Raw genomic sequence first — 17,961 nt, forward strand, 5'->3', positions numbered from 1 at the left:
ATGTATGTGGAAATATTCTATATCTCAACAATAAAACAGTATTTCTTCGTCACAGACAAGTTAATTATGGAAATAGTGCAACTTTTGGCCCATCATTGTCATTTCAAATACATATTTTGAACAAAAGATCCAGTGCGTAAGCGAAGACATTTCTTTACTGCCGAGTGAATGTCTCTTTGATCTGTTCTATTTGATAATATTTATTATTATTATGGGACCTTCCTTCTGCTCTTTTAATTACTCTATTCTGTTCTACATTCCTTTATTGTACACGATGGCACAATATATATATATAGTTAATGGTTAATCTATTCCTTTTTCCTACAATAAATTTCTTTTTCTTATTCGACAGTCCTATATAGGGAGTGAAACTTGTCCCAAGATCAGAAGATTGTATCCTAATTTAATTAATGTTATATGTATGTATGTATGTATTTGTAACTGCAAATACAATTTCTCTCTTCTGATTCGTCTTCTTCCTTCACTTGAGAAGAGTACGATTACAAATCTCGATAAGTCGTAATGAAACAGGTAATGATATGTGAGAACAAATACGCATAGTTCCAACAAGATGATGCTAGTGCTCACACTGCAAGATTAATAAATGCAGTTCTTGAAGATGCACTTATTAGAACTCATCTCTAAAGGATCGTGGCCTGCGGGATCACCTAATCTCAATGTGTTCGAGTGCTACTGTACGAATCCCCTAACTGTTGATAATTTGAAATCGAGCATTGAACAGAGAATAAGAAAACATCACTGTGTACGAACATTGGAGAGTGTTCATAATCTGTTCAAGAAGATTGAGGTATACCTTCTTTAACAGTAAAAGTATGTTGGAGTCCGGTTTTAAATCGCACACTTGGTATATATCTAAATCCCTGGACCCATCTTGAAGCAGTTGCGAACTATTTTATTAATTAATGACAAAAAAGCGGAAAGGCTATTACTCACCGCAATAAAATATGTAGAAGAATTTTCTTCTACATGCAACAGGTAGCGCTTTCGAAAGCTGCTACTTCCTTCATCAGCCTGTGGTAGACTTGAAAAAGGATTTTAAAAAAAAAAATGGAGGATGATTAAAAAAGATTAAAAAGTTAGTATATACAAAAAACCAAATCTTCTGTCAAACATTAAAACTGACGGGAGTGGAAACTAATTGACATTGTTCACTCCTGTTCACTGTTTTCTGTTCTTGCTTTCCAAATGGTGAAAGTATGTAGTGAAAAGATTACTCCAAATAATATTTATTTCTCCTTTTTCCAGGTTAAGTGAGGGCCTTTCTTTGTTAATATAATGAGATTCTTTAATTTTTCGTTCCGTTGCTGTTTTTACTTTTTCAATCAAACATGATTCCACGATATGATGGTTATAATCTCTAAGATGTATTGGTAGACTGGATAACTGTTGCGGATTCCGAGATTTCGAGGTACGAACGTGCTCAGTATTCCAGTACAAATGTTCCTTTTTGTTTGGCCTGTATACATTTTATCACACTGACATTTCACCCGATAGACGCCACTGCTTTGTAAAGGGTCAGTAACAAATGCTTTAACCCTTTTAAGATACGGGTTTTTCAGGTGTTTTTGTTGACTTTCAATCAAGAAGGTACAGCATCATCCCTAATTGTCGTAGGATTATGGTTCATACGTCGTTTTGTTCAGAATAGGGTAGGCTTTCAGACAGTACCACTCGCATGTCCCTATCATGTATCTGAGGGGATTTTTTGAAGGAAAATCGGGATTTTTTGACAAAAAATCTTCAAAGTTTGGGGCCCCCTTAACCTCCCCCCCCCTTCCCGGGTCTGTGCACAAACCTGAAAAAATCTTGAAAAATACTACGTAGTGTACTAATTACTTGTGACAAATTAGAATTTCCTGTCTTCAATAGTAAGGGCGGGAAAGTTTTTTACCCATGTTGGGAGAGCATCAAAAAACGCCCAAAATGCACCCTACAATATTTTAAAATTTCCTGACTCGTCTCTAATTATCGTAGAATGATGATTCATACGTCGTTTTGTTCAGAATCGCCATGTACCCGAGCGGAGCAATAATCGCGAAAGTGGTTTTTTGGTCAAGAAATATCCCTTTTTTTACCCTTTAGCCCTGCTGAATCCCCCTTCTGTGTTGACGAAAAGATCCGAAAAAAATCAGATAAAAACTAAAGAGTCCACTGATTGATTGTGTAAAACTTCAGAAATCTAGGGTTAGAGAGAAGCTCATCAAAAAATGTTGAAGTTAGACCTCACTAAAAAAGGGAATTTGTAAAGTGGTGACGTCATACCCCCTATGTTCCTACGCTCGGAAACGTATGGACCCTTCCAAAGCTTTCTTCAATGCATCCTCTCTTGTAAAATAATTTTTTTTAAAAAAAAAGGAACTAAATAGCTTTTTTAGTTCTCTCGCTTAATCGAATTTTGAAGACACGATCATTTTATAGTAAAAACTAGGATGTATCTTAAAAGGGTTAAAATTGGTTATGTATTTATCTATAGATTTTGGAGGAACTTCTGAAATTTTGATGTTGCGTCTTTGCAGAATCTGCTTGATTTTTGCTTAAAAATGTGGAACCAAAGGGACACCAATCCTTCTGCCAATTTTTCACTGACCCTTTACAAAGCAGTGCCGTCTATCAGGTGAAATGTCAGTGTGATAAAGTGTATATAGACCAAACAAAAAGGAACATTTGTACTAGAATAACTGAGCACGTTCATACCTCGAAATCTCGGAATCCACAACAGTTATCCGGTCTAGCAATGCATCTTAGAGATTATAACCATCATATCGTGGAATCATGTTTGATTGAAAAAGTAAAAACAGCAACGGAACGAAAAATTAAAGAATCATATTATATTCACAAAGAAAGGCCCTCACTTAACCTGGAAAAAGGAGAAATAAATATTATTTGGAGTAATCTTTTTACTACATACTTTCACCATTTGGAAAACTGAACAGGAGTGAACAATGTCAGAGAGTTACCATTCCCGTGAGTTTTAATGTTTGACAGCATCCTTTATTTTTTTTTTTTTTTTTTTTTTTTTTTTTATCCTTTTTGAAGTCTACCACAGGCTGATGAAGGAAGTAGCAGCTTCCGAAAGCGCTATCTGTTCCATGTAGAAGAAAATTCTGCTACATATTTTTTGCGGTGAGTAATAGCCTTTCCGCTTTTTCTCATTGAATATAATCACCGATGGCAATAGTGTGATATTTTAATTAATGTTACTCCGGTTTCAAGGTCAGAAACAGTGATATAATTTTGGTTTTGACATCGTGGAGTTTAAACTTTTTTTCTTAAGAAGTAAAGTTAGTATTTTAAAAGATCGCTCACTGTACTCATCATTTATACTTAATATGTTAAGTGTTTAAAGAAATTGTAAAATACTGATGTCAATATCGTCTCGTTTTAACAGATGTTCCATTGCAAAGCATTTTAACTCCAAATCTTGGCACTGGTGGAATGATAGCAGTGTTGGCTCCACAGGACAATCAGGTAAACATTAGCCTATTAAAAATTATGGTACTAAATAGTGTAGACCTGCTTAATAAATACTTAATCAATAAAGAGAAGTAAATCTTAGGATAACATATCGCTTTTATATTAACTTTTATACATCGGGCAGAGATTAAAACTTCCTAAAAGTCATTAAAAAAATGAATCTAGGGGGGCCCTGGCAACTTTTGTAGTTACCCTACGCCGGCTACAAAATGATTTTGTGTGTGTGTGTGAGAGAGAGAGAGAGAAAGAGGGAGAATTATTGTTGTTTACTGAAACGAAAAGCATAATGAATTCGTTTTATGTTGGAAATATTCTGAAAAAAAAAAATATACGTAGAAGAACAATTAATTGAATTTGACATTCGCCCACCCGCACCATAGTATCACGTTATATGTACACTTTTTTTTTTTCTTTTTTTCATTATTGTTCTTAGAAAATACAGAAACAAGAATTATGCTTCTAGACCAATTCAGTGAAAAGATAACTTGTCTTATATGGAACCGCCCAGAAAATAAATGTAATTTACGTTTTAAAAAAAAAAAATGACCAACTTTTCCACTTCCCCCATATAAGCAACAAGTACTTTTGCAGCGTATTAGCGTGTAGTGAACTACTTCATTGCTTCACATACCAGTTTTTATGACTACCTCTTCCCCGAAGGAAATGGCTCCTCAAAAAACCTGATACAAAAAAAAAAAAAAAAAAAAAAACTTTACCCTCCCCCTCTCCGCCGTGGTACCCCAACATATCGCCGGCAAGCTTCATCCTTCAGGAATACATTGATACCAAAATGATCTTCCTAGCTTGGTTAGGGGCTGAGTTATTAAGGTTTAAAGCCTTATTAACGCAGCAGTTGCGTCCTTTGGCGTCCCCCATTTATTCACAGTTTTATTTTCGCATGATTTAAATTGGTTTCAATTGTACAGTTGATCGTCTATGGGCAATGTATTCGGAATGGACAACGTGATTTGAGTAATTTTTGTGCAGTTTAGATAGAAGTACATTCAAGAATTATATACTGCTTTGAGCCTGTTATACTAGTACGAAAGGCCTGTTATACTAGTAGTGGCCTTCGTTTAATTGTCTGGATCGTATAAGGTTAATTCTAGCCATAACGTGTTGTAGCATAGATAAGACCGAAGTTGTGTTTTCCTTCGTGCGTAAGGGGTTAACGTGTACTTGTTTTCTGTGTCCGTAACCCATCCATATGTATAATGACCTAACGTTATAACAGAAATTGTGAAACGCCCTCCATATTTTGAATTCAGCAGTATTTAAACTTACTTGTTTAACAGAGTGAAAGGTGACGTAAAATCTCTTTTTTTTTTTTTCTTTTTTTCAGAATATGTGCACCTTACCAGGCACTATTTTAAGTACAGGTGGAGTAGATCTGAACTGCGTAAATATTTTGACGACTTCCAGCTCCGCAAGTGAATCATCACTTACTTCAAGAGCGACAGCAACTTCCTTTGCAACTACTTCCACAACGCCAATGGATATGGTAAGTGCATTGCAAACTCATTTTTAATAACTCAGTGGCGTATGTTAAGTGTTAACAGAAAATATTCTCAAAACTGAAATCTTACATCTATTTTTTTTAAATGCTATTCGTTTGTAGTCGCAGGCGTTAATCGTGATAGGAAGTTAAAATTTTCATACAAATATTATTGAAAAAGTAATGTATATTTTATCTGTCATATAGAACAGTATTTCTAAACCGAAGTGAATCTGTAAGAAAGTGCTTTATAATATTATTATGCTTTGAAATGGAAATGAATTATCATTCTAATACTTACTGGAATAACTATTGGGTTTTAGAAGTACACTCATGTCCAAAATTATTGTCGCATGTCTATAAATGTTATTGTAGGAATATAATTTGATAACGAATTCGCCCGGTATTTCTTATAATGTTAGTATATGTATAACCGGCAAAGACATGTATGTGGTAATTTTCATGTCAAAAGAGCAGTAAATAAGAACAATAAAACAAAAATAAAACTTACTTGTCCATTTAGCAACATTATGTTTTGCTCATTCTAAATTTCGTGTTTGTAATTCATTTCCCATGAAATTTACCACAAATATACATTTCCCGATTATACACATACTAACATTATAAGAAATACCGGGCGAATTCGTTATCAAATTATATTCCTACAACAACATATTTATAGACATGCGACAATAATTTTGGACATGAGTGTACATCCAAAGAGAAAAACTCTTGATAAAATTTTTATTGAAAAGTTAATTTATATTACAGTGAGTATTGTTTATCAGCTTCGAAGTCCCAAATCACATTGTGAAAAGCAAGACGATTTTAGTTCTCCAACACTAGAAATGCGAAATTTTTAAGAATGTTAATGCATTCTTTCGCGTGATTTGACTGACTGACTGACATTATAGTACGATACCATACAAAGTGCTTTATTTTTGTTAAAAGCGATTTGCGCACTGATTTTCACAGGTTTTTCTCTCTTGTTTGGATGGATATCAACTTATTCTTGCTGTTTCGTATACTATCGTAAGCTTTGTGTGGACATAGCTCTTACCCAGTCCATTATGCAATAAAAAGCATTTTGAAAGAAAAAACACTAGATAAGCCCTTATCCAGATCAGCCGTTCATAATAGCTCTGGTAAAATACAAAATCACTTATGACTAGCTGAACGTGCGGTTTCAACTCAGCGTATCATTCACATATGAGAAGGAATCTCCTTGTCATTCCTCACAACATCTGTACATGTCCGTTTACAAACACAAGTGAAAGACGTCTTGATAATAATCGATAAGAGGTGAGATTTTTTCCGATAATTCTTTCAATATCTCGCACCGTTTGCAAGATTTGAGTCTACTTCGGGTTGGAGTTTCTAATTCATGTATAATCAGTATTTTCTTTCTTCTTGCATACAGTATGTAATAAGCAAATACATTACACACACAGTTAATTATAATATCAGTGATATATGGCGTTCATTGGGCAAAACACTCCAAACAATAAAGATCCATCTTAGACTGGAGAAATGGTTATCCTTTGTTTTTCATTATCATTTGTCCATGAAACAAACGCCTGAGTGATATACCACCCCTGTATACAAATGTGTGGTGTTGGAATGTATAACTCGTAGGATATGATGCTTTACTTTTTTAAAATTTTAATACTTCCAATGTGACTCTAAGAAAATTTAATAAAGAAATAAGGGTCATTTTTTTAAATATCCAATTAGAACTGAACAATCTACACAAAATTTGCAATCAATCAGTTGAAACGACATCTTTCTAGAACTATGATTCCCGAGAACTCTTTGTCAAAAGAACTGGCCCCAAACATATAAACTTTTCTTCGCCACAAACATATAAACCTAACATTTTAATACATAGATTGTTTTGTGAATATAATATGGTAATACTAAGTATATTATTTATCTAGGATATTCAGCCCGCAGTAGATTCGACGCCAGGTGGTTCAGCCAGGACTCATTACACGTATGATGATCTATTGCGAGATCGAGAAAAGAAACAACTCGCTCTTCAAAAACAGAAGAACTCTGCAGGTAATTAAATAAATTGAAATAATAGTTCTTTGGACTCTTATTAATTACAAGTTAAAGGTTCATGAAAAAATTCAAAATATCCAAAAACATGCATTATTAAATACCTAAAATCGATCAAACAAAGCTTTTGAACGAAAAAATAATATGCAGTAAATTTTGTTTTTAACGTTTTCGAGACAGGGTCATTTTTGGCGTTTTCGTAGACTTTCAGTGAATGAATTATAATTCAGAGACTACTCGATTGATATGGTTGATGCCTTGTTTTTTTCAGAAGGATGTGGGAGTTTTATGGCGTAAGTTTCATTGCAGAGTTGACAACGGGAGGGAAATGTAGAGGTGAACTACTGTAGCCACATAGGTCCAAGTCACCTTTAAAAAAAAAAAAAATCTTTGGTATGTCGACAACGCACAGTGAAAACGTTAATTCGTTGGCTGCCAAACAAAGGACGGAAAGAAAAACATTCTCTCATCGTACACACGAAATTTTGACACTTTTCCGTCTGAGAAGCAAAACTCAACAGTTGTGCAGGTGCTGCAGCTTCGCTAATTATTGTATTGAAACTTATGGTGCGTCGTGTTGACCAAAGACGAAGCTTTCAGATACTGGTACGTTTGTTTCAATGTAGCTAACAAGAGAGAAAAGTGGGATATTTTCCAAATTTTCACCTAAAATGTGGAATTAAAATTTTCTGTGGCTGGAAACACTGCTACTAGATACGCAAACTACCTTAAAATAAACTTTGGTACACCACTAATATATCCTACAAGTATCATGCCGATATCTAAATAACGAAGCTTGTAATTAAAAAAAAAAAAAAAAAAGTTATGGTAAACAGTAAAAAAAAGTCAAAGTTTAGAATCTAAATTCGAATTTTTCGTACCCCCTAATTACCCAATTTTAACAACCTATAGTTGCTTTTGTTCAGTAAGGACTGATGTTCAGCTGACATAAGTTGACTTGCGTTCGTACGTATAGGTACGGATTTACAAACGAAAATTTCGAATTTTTTGACCGAAAATGGGAAAAACTTTATTTCCCTAGTTGTCAACACTGATCGTGATTTGCAAATTGGTCTAAAAAAAAAATAGGTATCCATATGAAGTGTATACTTGGCAAGTTCTAAGTAGATGTCTCCAAAACTGAGGAATTTATACTATAAAAACTTTAAAAAATTGAAATTTGAGAATTCTCGAATTTTTTACTTTGAGCTCTAATTTGAGAGGGAAATTCGACACTCAGGGAAAAAATACCATAAAAATAAACTATGGTCCAGCCGTATTTCGCATAGAAAAAATCATCTGGAAATCTTAGTATCCACAGTAGGATTAAAAACGTGACGCACCCGTGTGCGTCACTTTCCCGACCCTGTCTCGAAAGGTAAGGCAGCATGTTGTGTGATCTAGTACCGCGAACATACAATCGACATTTACTTGCACATAAATTAAGCCACAGGTATTAAGAAAAACAAAATACGCTGAATTCACACATAAAACCAGATACAAGGTAACAACCTTACTTGTCTGTTGTCACTTAAAAAAGAGTCGAGATATTCGTTTACTTTGATTTGTTTGCTTTTACATCGTCAACAAATCTTTAAGTTCCACTTATTGCGCGAAGTACATTATTAATAATTAGGGCCCGGAAGTTGAGGAAAACTCCTCTTTTTTAGGAGTGCCCGAAGACGAGGCTTAGCATAATATATGTTCATTTTGGCTCTTTGTAGGCCAGAAAATGGTGGATTTTATTTGTACTTTTATGTCTTTTTCGGCGTTTTTGTTCTGCATTTGAGTACTATCATGTTGTTTTGGTACCTTGTGAACTACTTTTTAAATAACATTAAATTTTAATAATTGTATGTTAAAACTATTTTGTTTATTACAAACTAAATACAAGTATTAAAAAGTACTTCACGGGATTCCAAAACAACATGATACGTAATCAAAAATGCAGTTGAGTTCGTTCCTCTAGTCTCTGCTTTAACTTAGATTTTGCGAGAAATATAATTTTGATAACACTGAAAATTCTTCATGTTCATATTTTCTGTTGTAGAATAACATTATCTATGATTGTGGTAACTTGCATTCCATTATCTCCTTTCACTTACGAAAAACAAGTAAAAGAAAAATGGTAAATTTTATATTATTATTAGTATGTCAGGCTCTTAACCTTAATTACAAGATACAGTAAATCAAGCTGACAATGTGAGTGCCTTTTGGGTTTATTGTTCTAATGATATTGTATTGTTTCCCAGATCTCAGTCAGGAAAGGCTACGATTGGCGGCTCCATCAGATGTCGTCCTAGGATCAGGAGTGATGAGTTGTCAAGAGCCAAATTCTGTTTCGCATAACCTGCTTCTTCAGGTGAGTCATACTTTTAGTTAATTAACTCATGGCCTTTCACGCAGTTGCAGAAGAAAAAATAATGCCAAGTTTTTTTTTTTTTTTTTAAGTCAGGAAAATGAATGAAAATAAAATTTTTGTATACGTCCACCGTGTGAAAAATCCACCCTGTTTCTACGTTTACAGTTGTCAGATGCAAATCAATTTTAAGTAGTCTGGTTTTCTGAGAAGATAATCGTTACTGTACTGTTTATAAAATTTTGTTCAACACTAGCACAGAGAGTTATTTAAATCCAGAGGAATTTAAAGGACCCAGAACTCTGTCTTTAATTACTGTAAAAATGTATCTGATTTATAAACAAAGAGCGGGGTTGACATGATGTTAAGTAGTTTAGCAGGGTTCCCACAGATAAGGATACTCAGGAAATGTCAGGGAAGATCCGGAAAATTATTGAAGAGATCTTTAATAACAAGGAAACCAAGTAGTTATACTCGATAATGAAGGCAACTTTTTAAGTAATATGGTTATTTGGGATTTAGAGATTATCCAATACAACAATTTAAAATAATAGGTTGCAGATGCATTTAGTTATCAAGGTGTGTTGTGCCATGATTTGTGATTAAGTTTTTGTGTATTTTTGTAGAGGTGTGGTTAGTCGACCGAATAAGTCAAACATTATGAGGCTGATTGCTAATTCGGTGCAATATATTGACCAGACATTGCATGGAATCTCTGCACAACATTCCCCGCATTTGTAATATTACTATGACGTCACGCTGTCCCATTGGGAAGCGCTTCATTCCTACCCATACAGAAAACAGATGACGACCATGAACTGTTAGTTGCTCCGTGACGACTAACCACAAAGGCAATAGATGAAAATTGTGTAACGTTCAGTACTGCCATTTCAAAACTTGTCATACCAATTACGAGCTGCAAACATGGACATACAGAAATTTATCGTCTGAAATGGTGATTATATAGAAAAGTGGATAAACTACGCCTAACAGCGCAGGGAATCACTATAACGTCTAAGTGGCACAAATCACTCCAGGAGAAAACCTCCGCGTCCTCCCCTGCACACTTACTTTGGAGCAAAAGATTTCTTCGTTTCACAGCAAACTTATATGCTCATGTTGCAGGTTTTTTTGCTGCAGATTGTACAATCCGCGGCAAAAAACGTGCAACATGAGCATATAAGTTTATTGTGAAATGACGAAGTCTTTTGCTTCAAAATAAGTGTGCACGGGAGGAGGCCGAGGTTTATCCTGGCGTGATTCGTTCCACATAGAAGTTATGTTGATTGCCTGTGCTGTTTGGCGTAGTTTCACAATAAACTTACATCCTCGTGTTGCAGGTTTTTTGCCGCGGATTGTACAAAGCTTTAAAATGATGTACACATTATAGAAAATAAAAGTTTCTTTGTATGTCGAAAAAAAAATAGGGGACTTTACTTTTGGGATTACCCTTATAGATACTTTTGGGATTACGCTTGTAGAATTTATTGCAGGTGGTCTGTTTATTTCCCCGCTAATTCACTCTACAGTGCTGACATTCGATATATATTTTTTTTTTTTCTTTGTTCAGGATGATCTGTCTGGTGGTCACGATTTGTACCACGAAGACAATCTAATGACATCGGGACCTGGTGCGTCAGAATTCCAAGTATTACTTCTGTCCGATTCCACAAGAGAAGAATTTGCCGAATCAACCATTAACTTACGAGACCTCGAATAGAGAGAGAAGGGTAAATTGAAGACGGGACCTGATTAGTTAAAATGTTAATTATTGTGAAATGTTTGTTGTATGTAATGTTAATATATATATAAAGACTGATTATATATTATTGTTGCTTCAAAATGGAATTCTTGCTTATTAGAAGAAAAGGTTTGTGATTTCTGATTAAATATATATTTAATGTAATTATTTTTAAGAGAAATAAAATCGTGTGTGTTTAACATAACTTCTTTTTCTCTTTTTGTGCACCCAGATAAGGCAAATGATAAGTGCAAAGGCACTTTGATTTCCACATTATGTTTTATGAGAGTATCAGAAGTCCCTAAAATGATTCTGTTCCTCTGACATTGATATGTATCAGGGGTCGCGGTGGCTCAGTGGTAGAGCGTTCTGGTACATGGCGTCCTCGATTCGATCCCAGCTCGCACCAAGTTAGCTTTGTGGTGGATAAATACCGTGTGCATGGGTTTCCTCAGGATTCTTCCCTTTCCTCCCACTTTCTTCTTTCCACCTTTTCATTCATTTCTCACATCACAGTTTCCTTTAGGCTAGCCAGCATAACCGTGGGACGTAAAATTCATTTCATATGTATCAGAGCAAGGGCGGTAAAGATAGTAAGAAGTGATTCTTTTTATGTGACTAACGCCCTGAAAAAAAAATCAGTTTCCGTTTTTGTGCCTCCATTGAAACATCTTCATGTTTTAAGTATTTAAATCTCCATAATGGTAAGTCTATAGTTTCATAGTGTGAAGCGAAATCTACGTATTTGAAATGTAAGCCTACGTACTGGACGGAATCAGCATAATTTTTTCCGTAATTAATACTGAGGGCAATGTTGCGGAGCTGCCATAATGTTCGTGTTGAATTTTGAGTCTTTCCTAAAGTGTGGTTAAAGAAAGCTGGCGTCTGACGGATAGTTACATATGCTATAAGCAGAACTAAGGAGAGTTGTGCGCCAATCACTGCAGTGCTCTTTCACGCTGTTTCTAGACAACGAGGTCACTGACCGCGTTGTTACCGCTAGTTGAATGTTGTTTTGCTCTGTCAAACATTAAAACAGCATGTCATCTTATCCGCCCATTTTCAAGAAATAAGCCATTTTTCTTATTAGCTACGTTTGTTGTTCCACAACAATATGGGTTTTTCTTCATTTAGTAAACCTGTTTGTAAACTGTACTTCATATTGTAGGCTCAATCGTATTTTTTCAGTTTTGGGGTTTCCTTGAATCGAATACATATACACCATAAATGTCATAGTCTAGTGTGCTTTATTCAATATTTCGCTCAACTGTGTGTGTCTGAAGTAATTTGTGGTCGATGCTTCTGAGTTTGGAAAATTACTGAATTATTGAATCACAATTTTTTTTTTTATTAGACGAAACTTTTTCGCTAATGCAATGTGTGCGAAACTTTTAAGTATATGTTTCAGGAAACCTCAAACTTTTCGTTTCGGAGCCAGAAATCACGTTTATATTACCGCGAATTTTTGCGAACTTCGGCATTACTTGCGATAAATGCGAATGAAAACGAAAAAGTGGAATTCTTGCTAATAATAACTAAAAAATGCATTTCCAATATTATTGAACTTAAAAATAGTTGCATTTTACCGAAAACGTGCACGACGCTTAATTAAGTTCTCTATATAATCCGTAAGCTTGCATGGCGTGATGTCACTTCCAGGGACTTGACATTGTATCATTGTTAAACAGTTTAAAAGTTAACCACAGGTCTTTTGCTGTCAGCTCGTTACGTTCAATATGGTTGCCAGACTCGTGTGTTGATGCCGAGAGATTCTTTTCCAAGTATAATCTGATTGTTACAAAAGAAGAACAAACTTAAAAGAAGCATTGGTAATGTCTTGCAGCATGTTATCCTTTAACTAAGAACAAGGTTAGAGGAAGTGTTTAATTTTTTGCATCAATCTATATTTCAGTGAATACGTTAGCTGGAATGTGCAGCTAATCACGGTATATCCTCATTTTTGTATTAGATATACATCTTACTACCAAAAATATACTATTGACAAGAACCATATATTATATATTAATTGTGCTACATTTAAAGAAATAAATGCGAAAATTGTAATAATTAATGGTTTAAAATATCAAAATTGTAGCGAAACCGTTTCCTCTCATAATTTAGAGGCAATGAAATTGTTCCGAACACGCCCGTAACAGACTTTTTCGTTATGCGAACACGCCCCGGTTCCTTGTGTACTGTATTTGGTACTCTTACGTGACAAATTATTCTTTTATATTATGATTACAGAATTAGAACTTGAACTTTCTCCGCTTTATGCAGAGTCGTTCTGATGGGTGGTTAATGCCATACTAGAGTTCGACTAACATGTTTCCTGCAGTAGTTAGGCTTTTAGTATGACGCTAATTATAAGTCAAAACTATTCTGCAGAAATTTATCACCAGAGCCTTTGGCAATAGCTCCTCCTTTCAGACACCAGCTTTCCTTAACCGCACTTTACAACATTGTGTTCCATATGTTTAAAAAAAAAAAAAAATTCGTAGTTTTAAATGTACTTATAGTATGGTATACAAATTATATACACATTATTTAATGGAAGCAAATAGTCTTCGAAGGCACAATCTTGAACAAAATTGATACAGTTTGCACACATTTTTTTTTTCCCTCAAAGGTCAAGATCTAAAGGTAAGATTATTCAAGGGAAGAGAAAGTCAAATCCAGTCTGGTAGCAATGGAAAACTTAACGTAATGGAAGCAGCATTAGGCTCTAGTAGCATGCGATGCTGTTTCCGTCCGGGGAACAGGTCATGAATGCCAACACGTGTGCCATTGTCAAAAGCTAAGGATAATGCACGGGCTCTGTAAAGTTACGACGATTTACGTTAGTTTTGTTAACATTTAAGTCTTGGATTGTGATTTGGTTTTCGGTCGAGAAACATTTGCATAGTTTCTTCTTCTTCGGCACCCATGAAAATATTAAAATCAGTAACATTAAGTGCCTGTATACTTCAGAACCAGAAAATCACTTTTTAACATGATGCGGAACTATACATTATTCGTAAAAAAGAAGAAAAAACTAACTTTCTACGGGGTTAGGATAAGTTATTCATTTGTTTTGAAAAGGCTACATTCTCTTTCCGATCGGATGTGCCAGTGTAGCAGCACGAGGTTAGTACCTGTCAAAAATGGAGGGAAAGCAAGGAAACAGATGTCATCTGGACGTGTGTCATGTCACCAAAGGAGCACATACCGAACATTTGTAAAGGGTGGTGTTTGTGGTTCTTTTCATATATCTTTCATGTGTATACGTGTAATATTTTTGAAAATATAGTCTTTTCAAAATGAATGAATCATTTGTTAACCGTAAGGTTACAATACTTTAGTATTGAATCATAAGGTAATCATATAACGTATTTTTGAACAAGTAGAAACAGTCACAAGGAATTGAAAATTATTTCGAAAGGACGTTATTTCGAAAAGCTTTTAGATAAGTATCAACATCCAATCACGTAGATTTTTTAATAACCGTTCCGAAAATATAATATTTGATTTTGTATAATTGCGATTTTGTATATTATATATTATATATATATAAAACAAGATTTCGAAATTATACCATTTTCAGTAATGCTACAAACTTACCAGTATTTACCATATCTCTAGAACGGTTTGAGATATCAAGTTGCTGTAAGCGACTCTAATCTTATCTATGGAAAACTATCTATATAATTGGATGAGTTTTTTTTTTTTTTTTTTTTTTTAATAAAGGCTTTTGAAAGAAGTAAAATTTTCAGTCCCCTATACAGTTGTTCCTATTCATAACGAAATTCATGTCGTCAATCCTAACTAAAGTACCTTGCATGCACATTGTCCCGTCAGTTTTGTTTTTACTGCTAGAGAGACCACCAAAATTTGGAGGTTTGTGATAGTATAGCATCCTTAGTTTGCAACACTAATTATATATATATATATATATATATATATATATATATATATATATATATATATATATATATATATATATATACGCAACACATTAATCCTATGTGATTGTAAAACAAATATTAGAAATCATTTCAAAAAATGATTAAAACTTTTTTTTTTTTAAATTTTAACATCACACTATGTCCAGGCTAAAGGAGGTGTTGATTAATGCAAATGAAAGTTTGTAAAATTATTTTTTTGTGGTCTCCCACCGAAAATCAAACTTGGGAGCATGTGCAACCAAAGGCACTACACTAATGGTGAAGAAAATTAAAATGAAACATGTAATCAATGAAAACAGCTTTATTTTGTACAATAAATACATGAACAACAATATAATTATGGTAACTACTTACACGTAACTTTTGTTCGAACAGAAATACATATAAATTGAAAGACTGACGTTAATGAGTATATTGTTTGTTAGAAACTTTCAAATACGAAAGAAAAAAAAAAAGATTGTTTATAATACTGTAGTTGTTGACGAAACCTTCTACAAACAAAAATATAATGAATTAATCTGAGTTTTCCACATTTTATCGTGTACCGTGAAGCGAACGAATTTCCAAATAGTACAGTTAACATAGTAGAGAGCTCCTGACATTAAATTTGGTACATTTATATAACTTTTAAATTACTGGCATGGAGTGGAACACAACATACATATATAATGTATCAAATTATACATATATGTACCGAATTTGTATCACATTTTACTCTGCTTATCTAGAGGTATTTCCAATTACTACTTCCTTTACAGTGCACAACTAAATACAACAATTTTAGAAAGTATGGACCTCAATACCTAAGTTGTAAATATTCTTCTCTTCAATTAAGTACGAAGAACCATATTTTCTAAAATTATACTACATTCCTTACCTACCTTTATAAATATTACAGGGAAATTAGCACCGAGGCTTTTTTTCAACACGCTAGCCAGCTGAAGAGAAAACGCCATTTCTTAACACTATAATCTATCACGTTTGGCTCACATTGTGCTCCATGGAACAAAAAACAAAACAAAAAACGTTCGCATTGTAAAACATTTTGCACTTAAATATTCTGTACACTTAATGCAGTCAGTAACATAGAATAAAACAGCACTTTTTTGTATAACATACACTAATTGTTTGTTTAATAACTTAACAACCTGAGAATAACTGAGAAAGGTCAACGACTTCAAACTTTGTTCAATTTTTCCTCCTCTTCTGGTATTGCAATAGGAACTTGTTCTTGTTTCCAACCATTGGATTCACCACTAAACAACCCCAATGTTAAGTCTTCATCTTCTCGTCGTAAAGGAACTTGCTGCTTCCAATTGCTCTGTCCATTGTTAAAAAGTCCGAGCTCTGCCATAGCCTTTGTTCGCAGAACACGCGACGTACGCATTCTACCCAAATACATTAGCCAAACTCCTGTGTGCACAAGCATTATGAACACCAAACACCCTGCACTGAACACTAATGCCCGTCCTGGTTTTGTCCAGTTGAGTGCTGCATATATGTATTCGCGTCCGAGCTTATCAGTTCCACCCAACATATAGTACAGCAGATTAAACAATGCATAGGTGACACCCACGGAAAGGGGCCAATAGAAATGCACTAATCGGATAGGGTGAGCAACAATCCACAAATCTAGCACCATAAATACGGAGTTGAAGAGATGCACCATGAAATTCATCACAGTTAGGCGGTGTTCACCTGAAAAATAATAGTAATAATAGAAAATCTTATTACTTAGGAATAATAGTAATAATAAATAATCTTATTACTTTATTTGCTTGATTTAAGTCTATACAAAAGGCTTAAATAAAGAGCATTGAAATGAACCAGTTATCTTTATCATAGGTATCGCTCTTTTCACAAGGCGACTAAATTAATTTTTTCAAAATAGTTTAAAACTCTAATCACAAGTAGTATGTGCTTATAACAGATTTTGAAACTCTTCGTCTCTGATTATAAACGCTGTCCTGAGAAAACATAAAATTTTGAATTTATCACTGCGTCTGGAGCAAGTAACTTGTTAAAATGGCGCGAAAAAAATTTATTTAGACACACTGCTGTACTAATGAGCCGAAAGATACACTCATCCCCGCTAACCTTGTTTGTGTATATTAACCATGCGTATTTCTGATTTCTGTTGTGAATTTATTCAAACAAACACAGTTTAAGAGTTATCGTGTTAGTTTATATATATATATATATATATATATATATATATATATATATATATATATATATATATATATATATATATATTATATATAAACTAACTGCAACTTGCGATTGTGTTGCAGAATCTCTGTGAGCGTCCGATAATGAAAGAGCGTTGTAAAAAGTACCACAATGGCACAGTTTTAGAACCTTAGTTCGAAAGGTGGTAGATTCGATTCTACTGAATGATGGATAACACAAAGTATTCTTATGTTTTCTCCGGATTCTATTCCCCCCCCCCCCCCCCCGTTCAAACAACTAGAATATTCTACATTTGTATAGGCTGTATAGAACATGAATACATTTCTATGTGAAAAAATCTTTTATATACATCGTATTAATACTACAGCTAAAGTCAGCAAGTTTACATAAACCATGTCTAGGTAGTTACTCCAAACTATAAATTTAGTTATACACATTTAACTTCTATAGTACTGATACATGTTATCACTTTTATATTTACTCGCTGTATTATTTGATGTACTAACTTCGCTATGTTAACTTTGTAATTTTCAGCCTCTCATTGACTTCTAGCTTTAAGTTTCTATCTTGGTGTTCAAACTATTCGGAATGAAAGTAACGTTGCAGTAGGTAATTTGTTAGTCTTTCTTTGAAAATTTTATAATTTGAGCTTGCTTTGTCATTTTATTGCGAA

The 17,961-nt window shown here is 34.1% G+C and overlaps 2 protein-coding genes across 2 annotated transcripts in view; one reads left to right on the forward strand and one right to left on the reverse strand.

Moving 5' to 3' along the window:
• LOC145672959 (uncharacterized) overlaps positions 1–11,356 on the forward strand; it is a 56,225-nt gene extending 44,869 nt beyond the window's left edge. Inside the window, exons 12-16 of the mRNA XM_081742223.1 lie at positions 3,410–3,489; positions 4,838–4,996; positions 6,928–7,051; positions 9,304–9,413; positions 10,981–11,356. Coding sequence (XP_081598349.1) covers positions 3,410–3,489; positions 4,838–4,996; positions 6,928–7,051; positions 9,304–9,413; positions 10,981–11,130 — 623 coding nt within the window. The 3' untranslated portion in view covers positions 11,131–11,356. The remainder of the gene's footprint in view (positions 1–3,409; positions 3,490–4,837; positions 4,997–6,927; positions 7,052–9,303; positions 9,414–10,980) is intronic.
• A 4,025-nt stretch (positions 11,357–15,381) lies between these two features.
• Positions 15,382–17,961, reverse strand: part of LOC145672963 (protein rolling stone-like) — a 119,368-nt gene continuing 116,788 nt past the window's right edge. Inside the window, exon 5 of the mRNA XM_081742226.1 lies at positions 15,382–16,793. Coding sequence (XP_081598352.1) covers positions 16,273–16,793 — 521 coding nt within the window. The 3' untranslated portion in view covers positions 15,382–16,272. The remainder of the gene's footprint in view (positions 16,794–17,961) is intronic.

Source organism: Thermobia domestica, chromosome 16 (assembly GCF_964235325.1).
Source record: "Thermobia domestica chromosome 16, izTheDome1.hap1.1, whole genome shotgun sequence".
In the NCBI taxonomy this organism is placed as follows: domain Eukaryota; kingdom Metazoa; phylum Arthropoda; class Insecta; order Zygentoma; family Lepismatidae; genus Thermobia; species Thermobia domestica.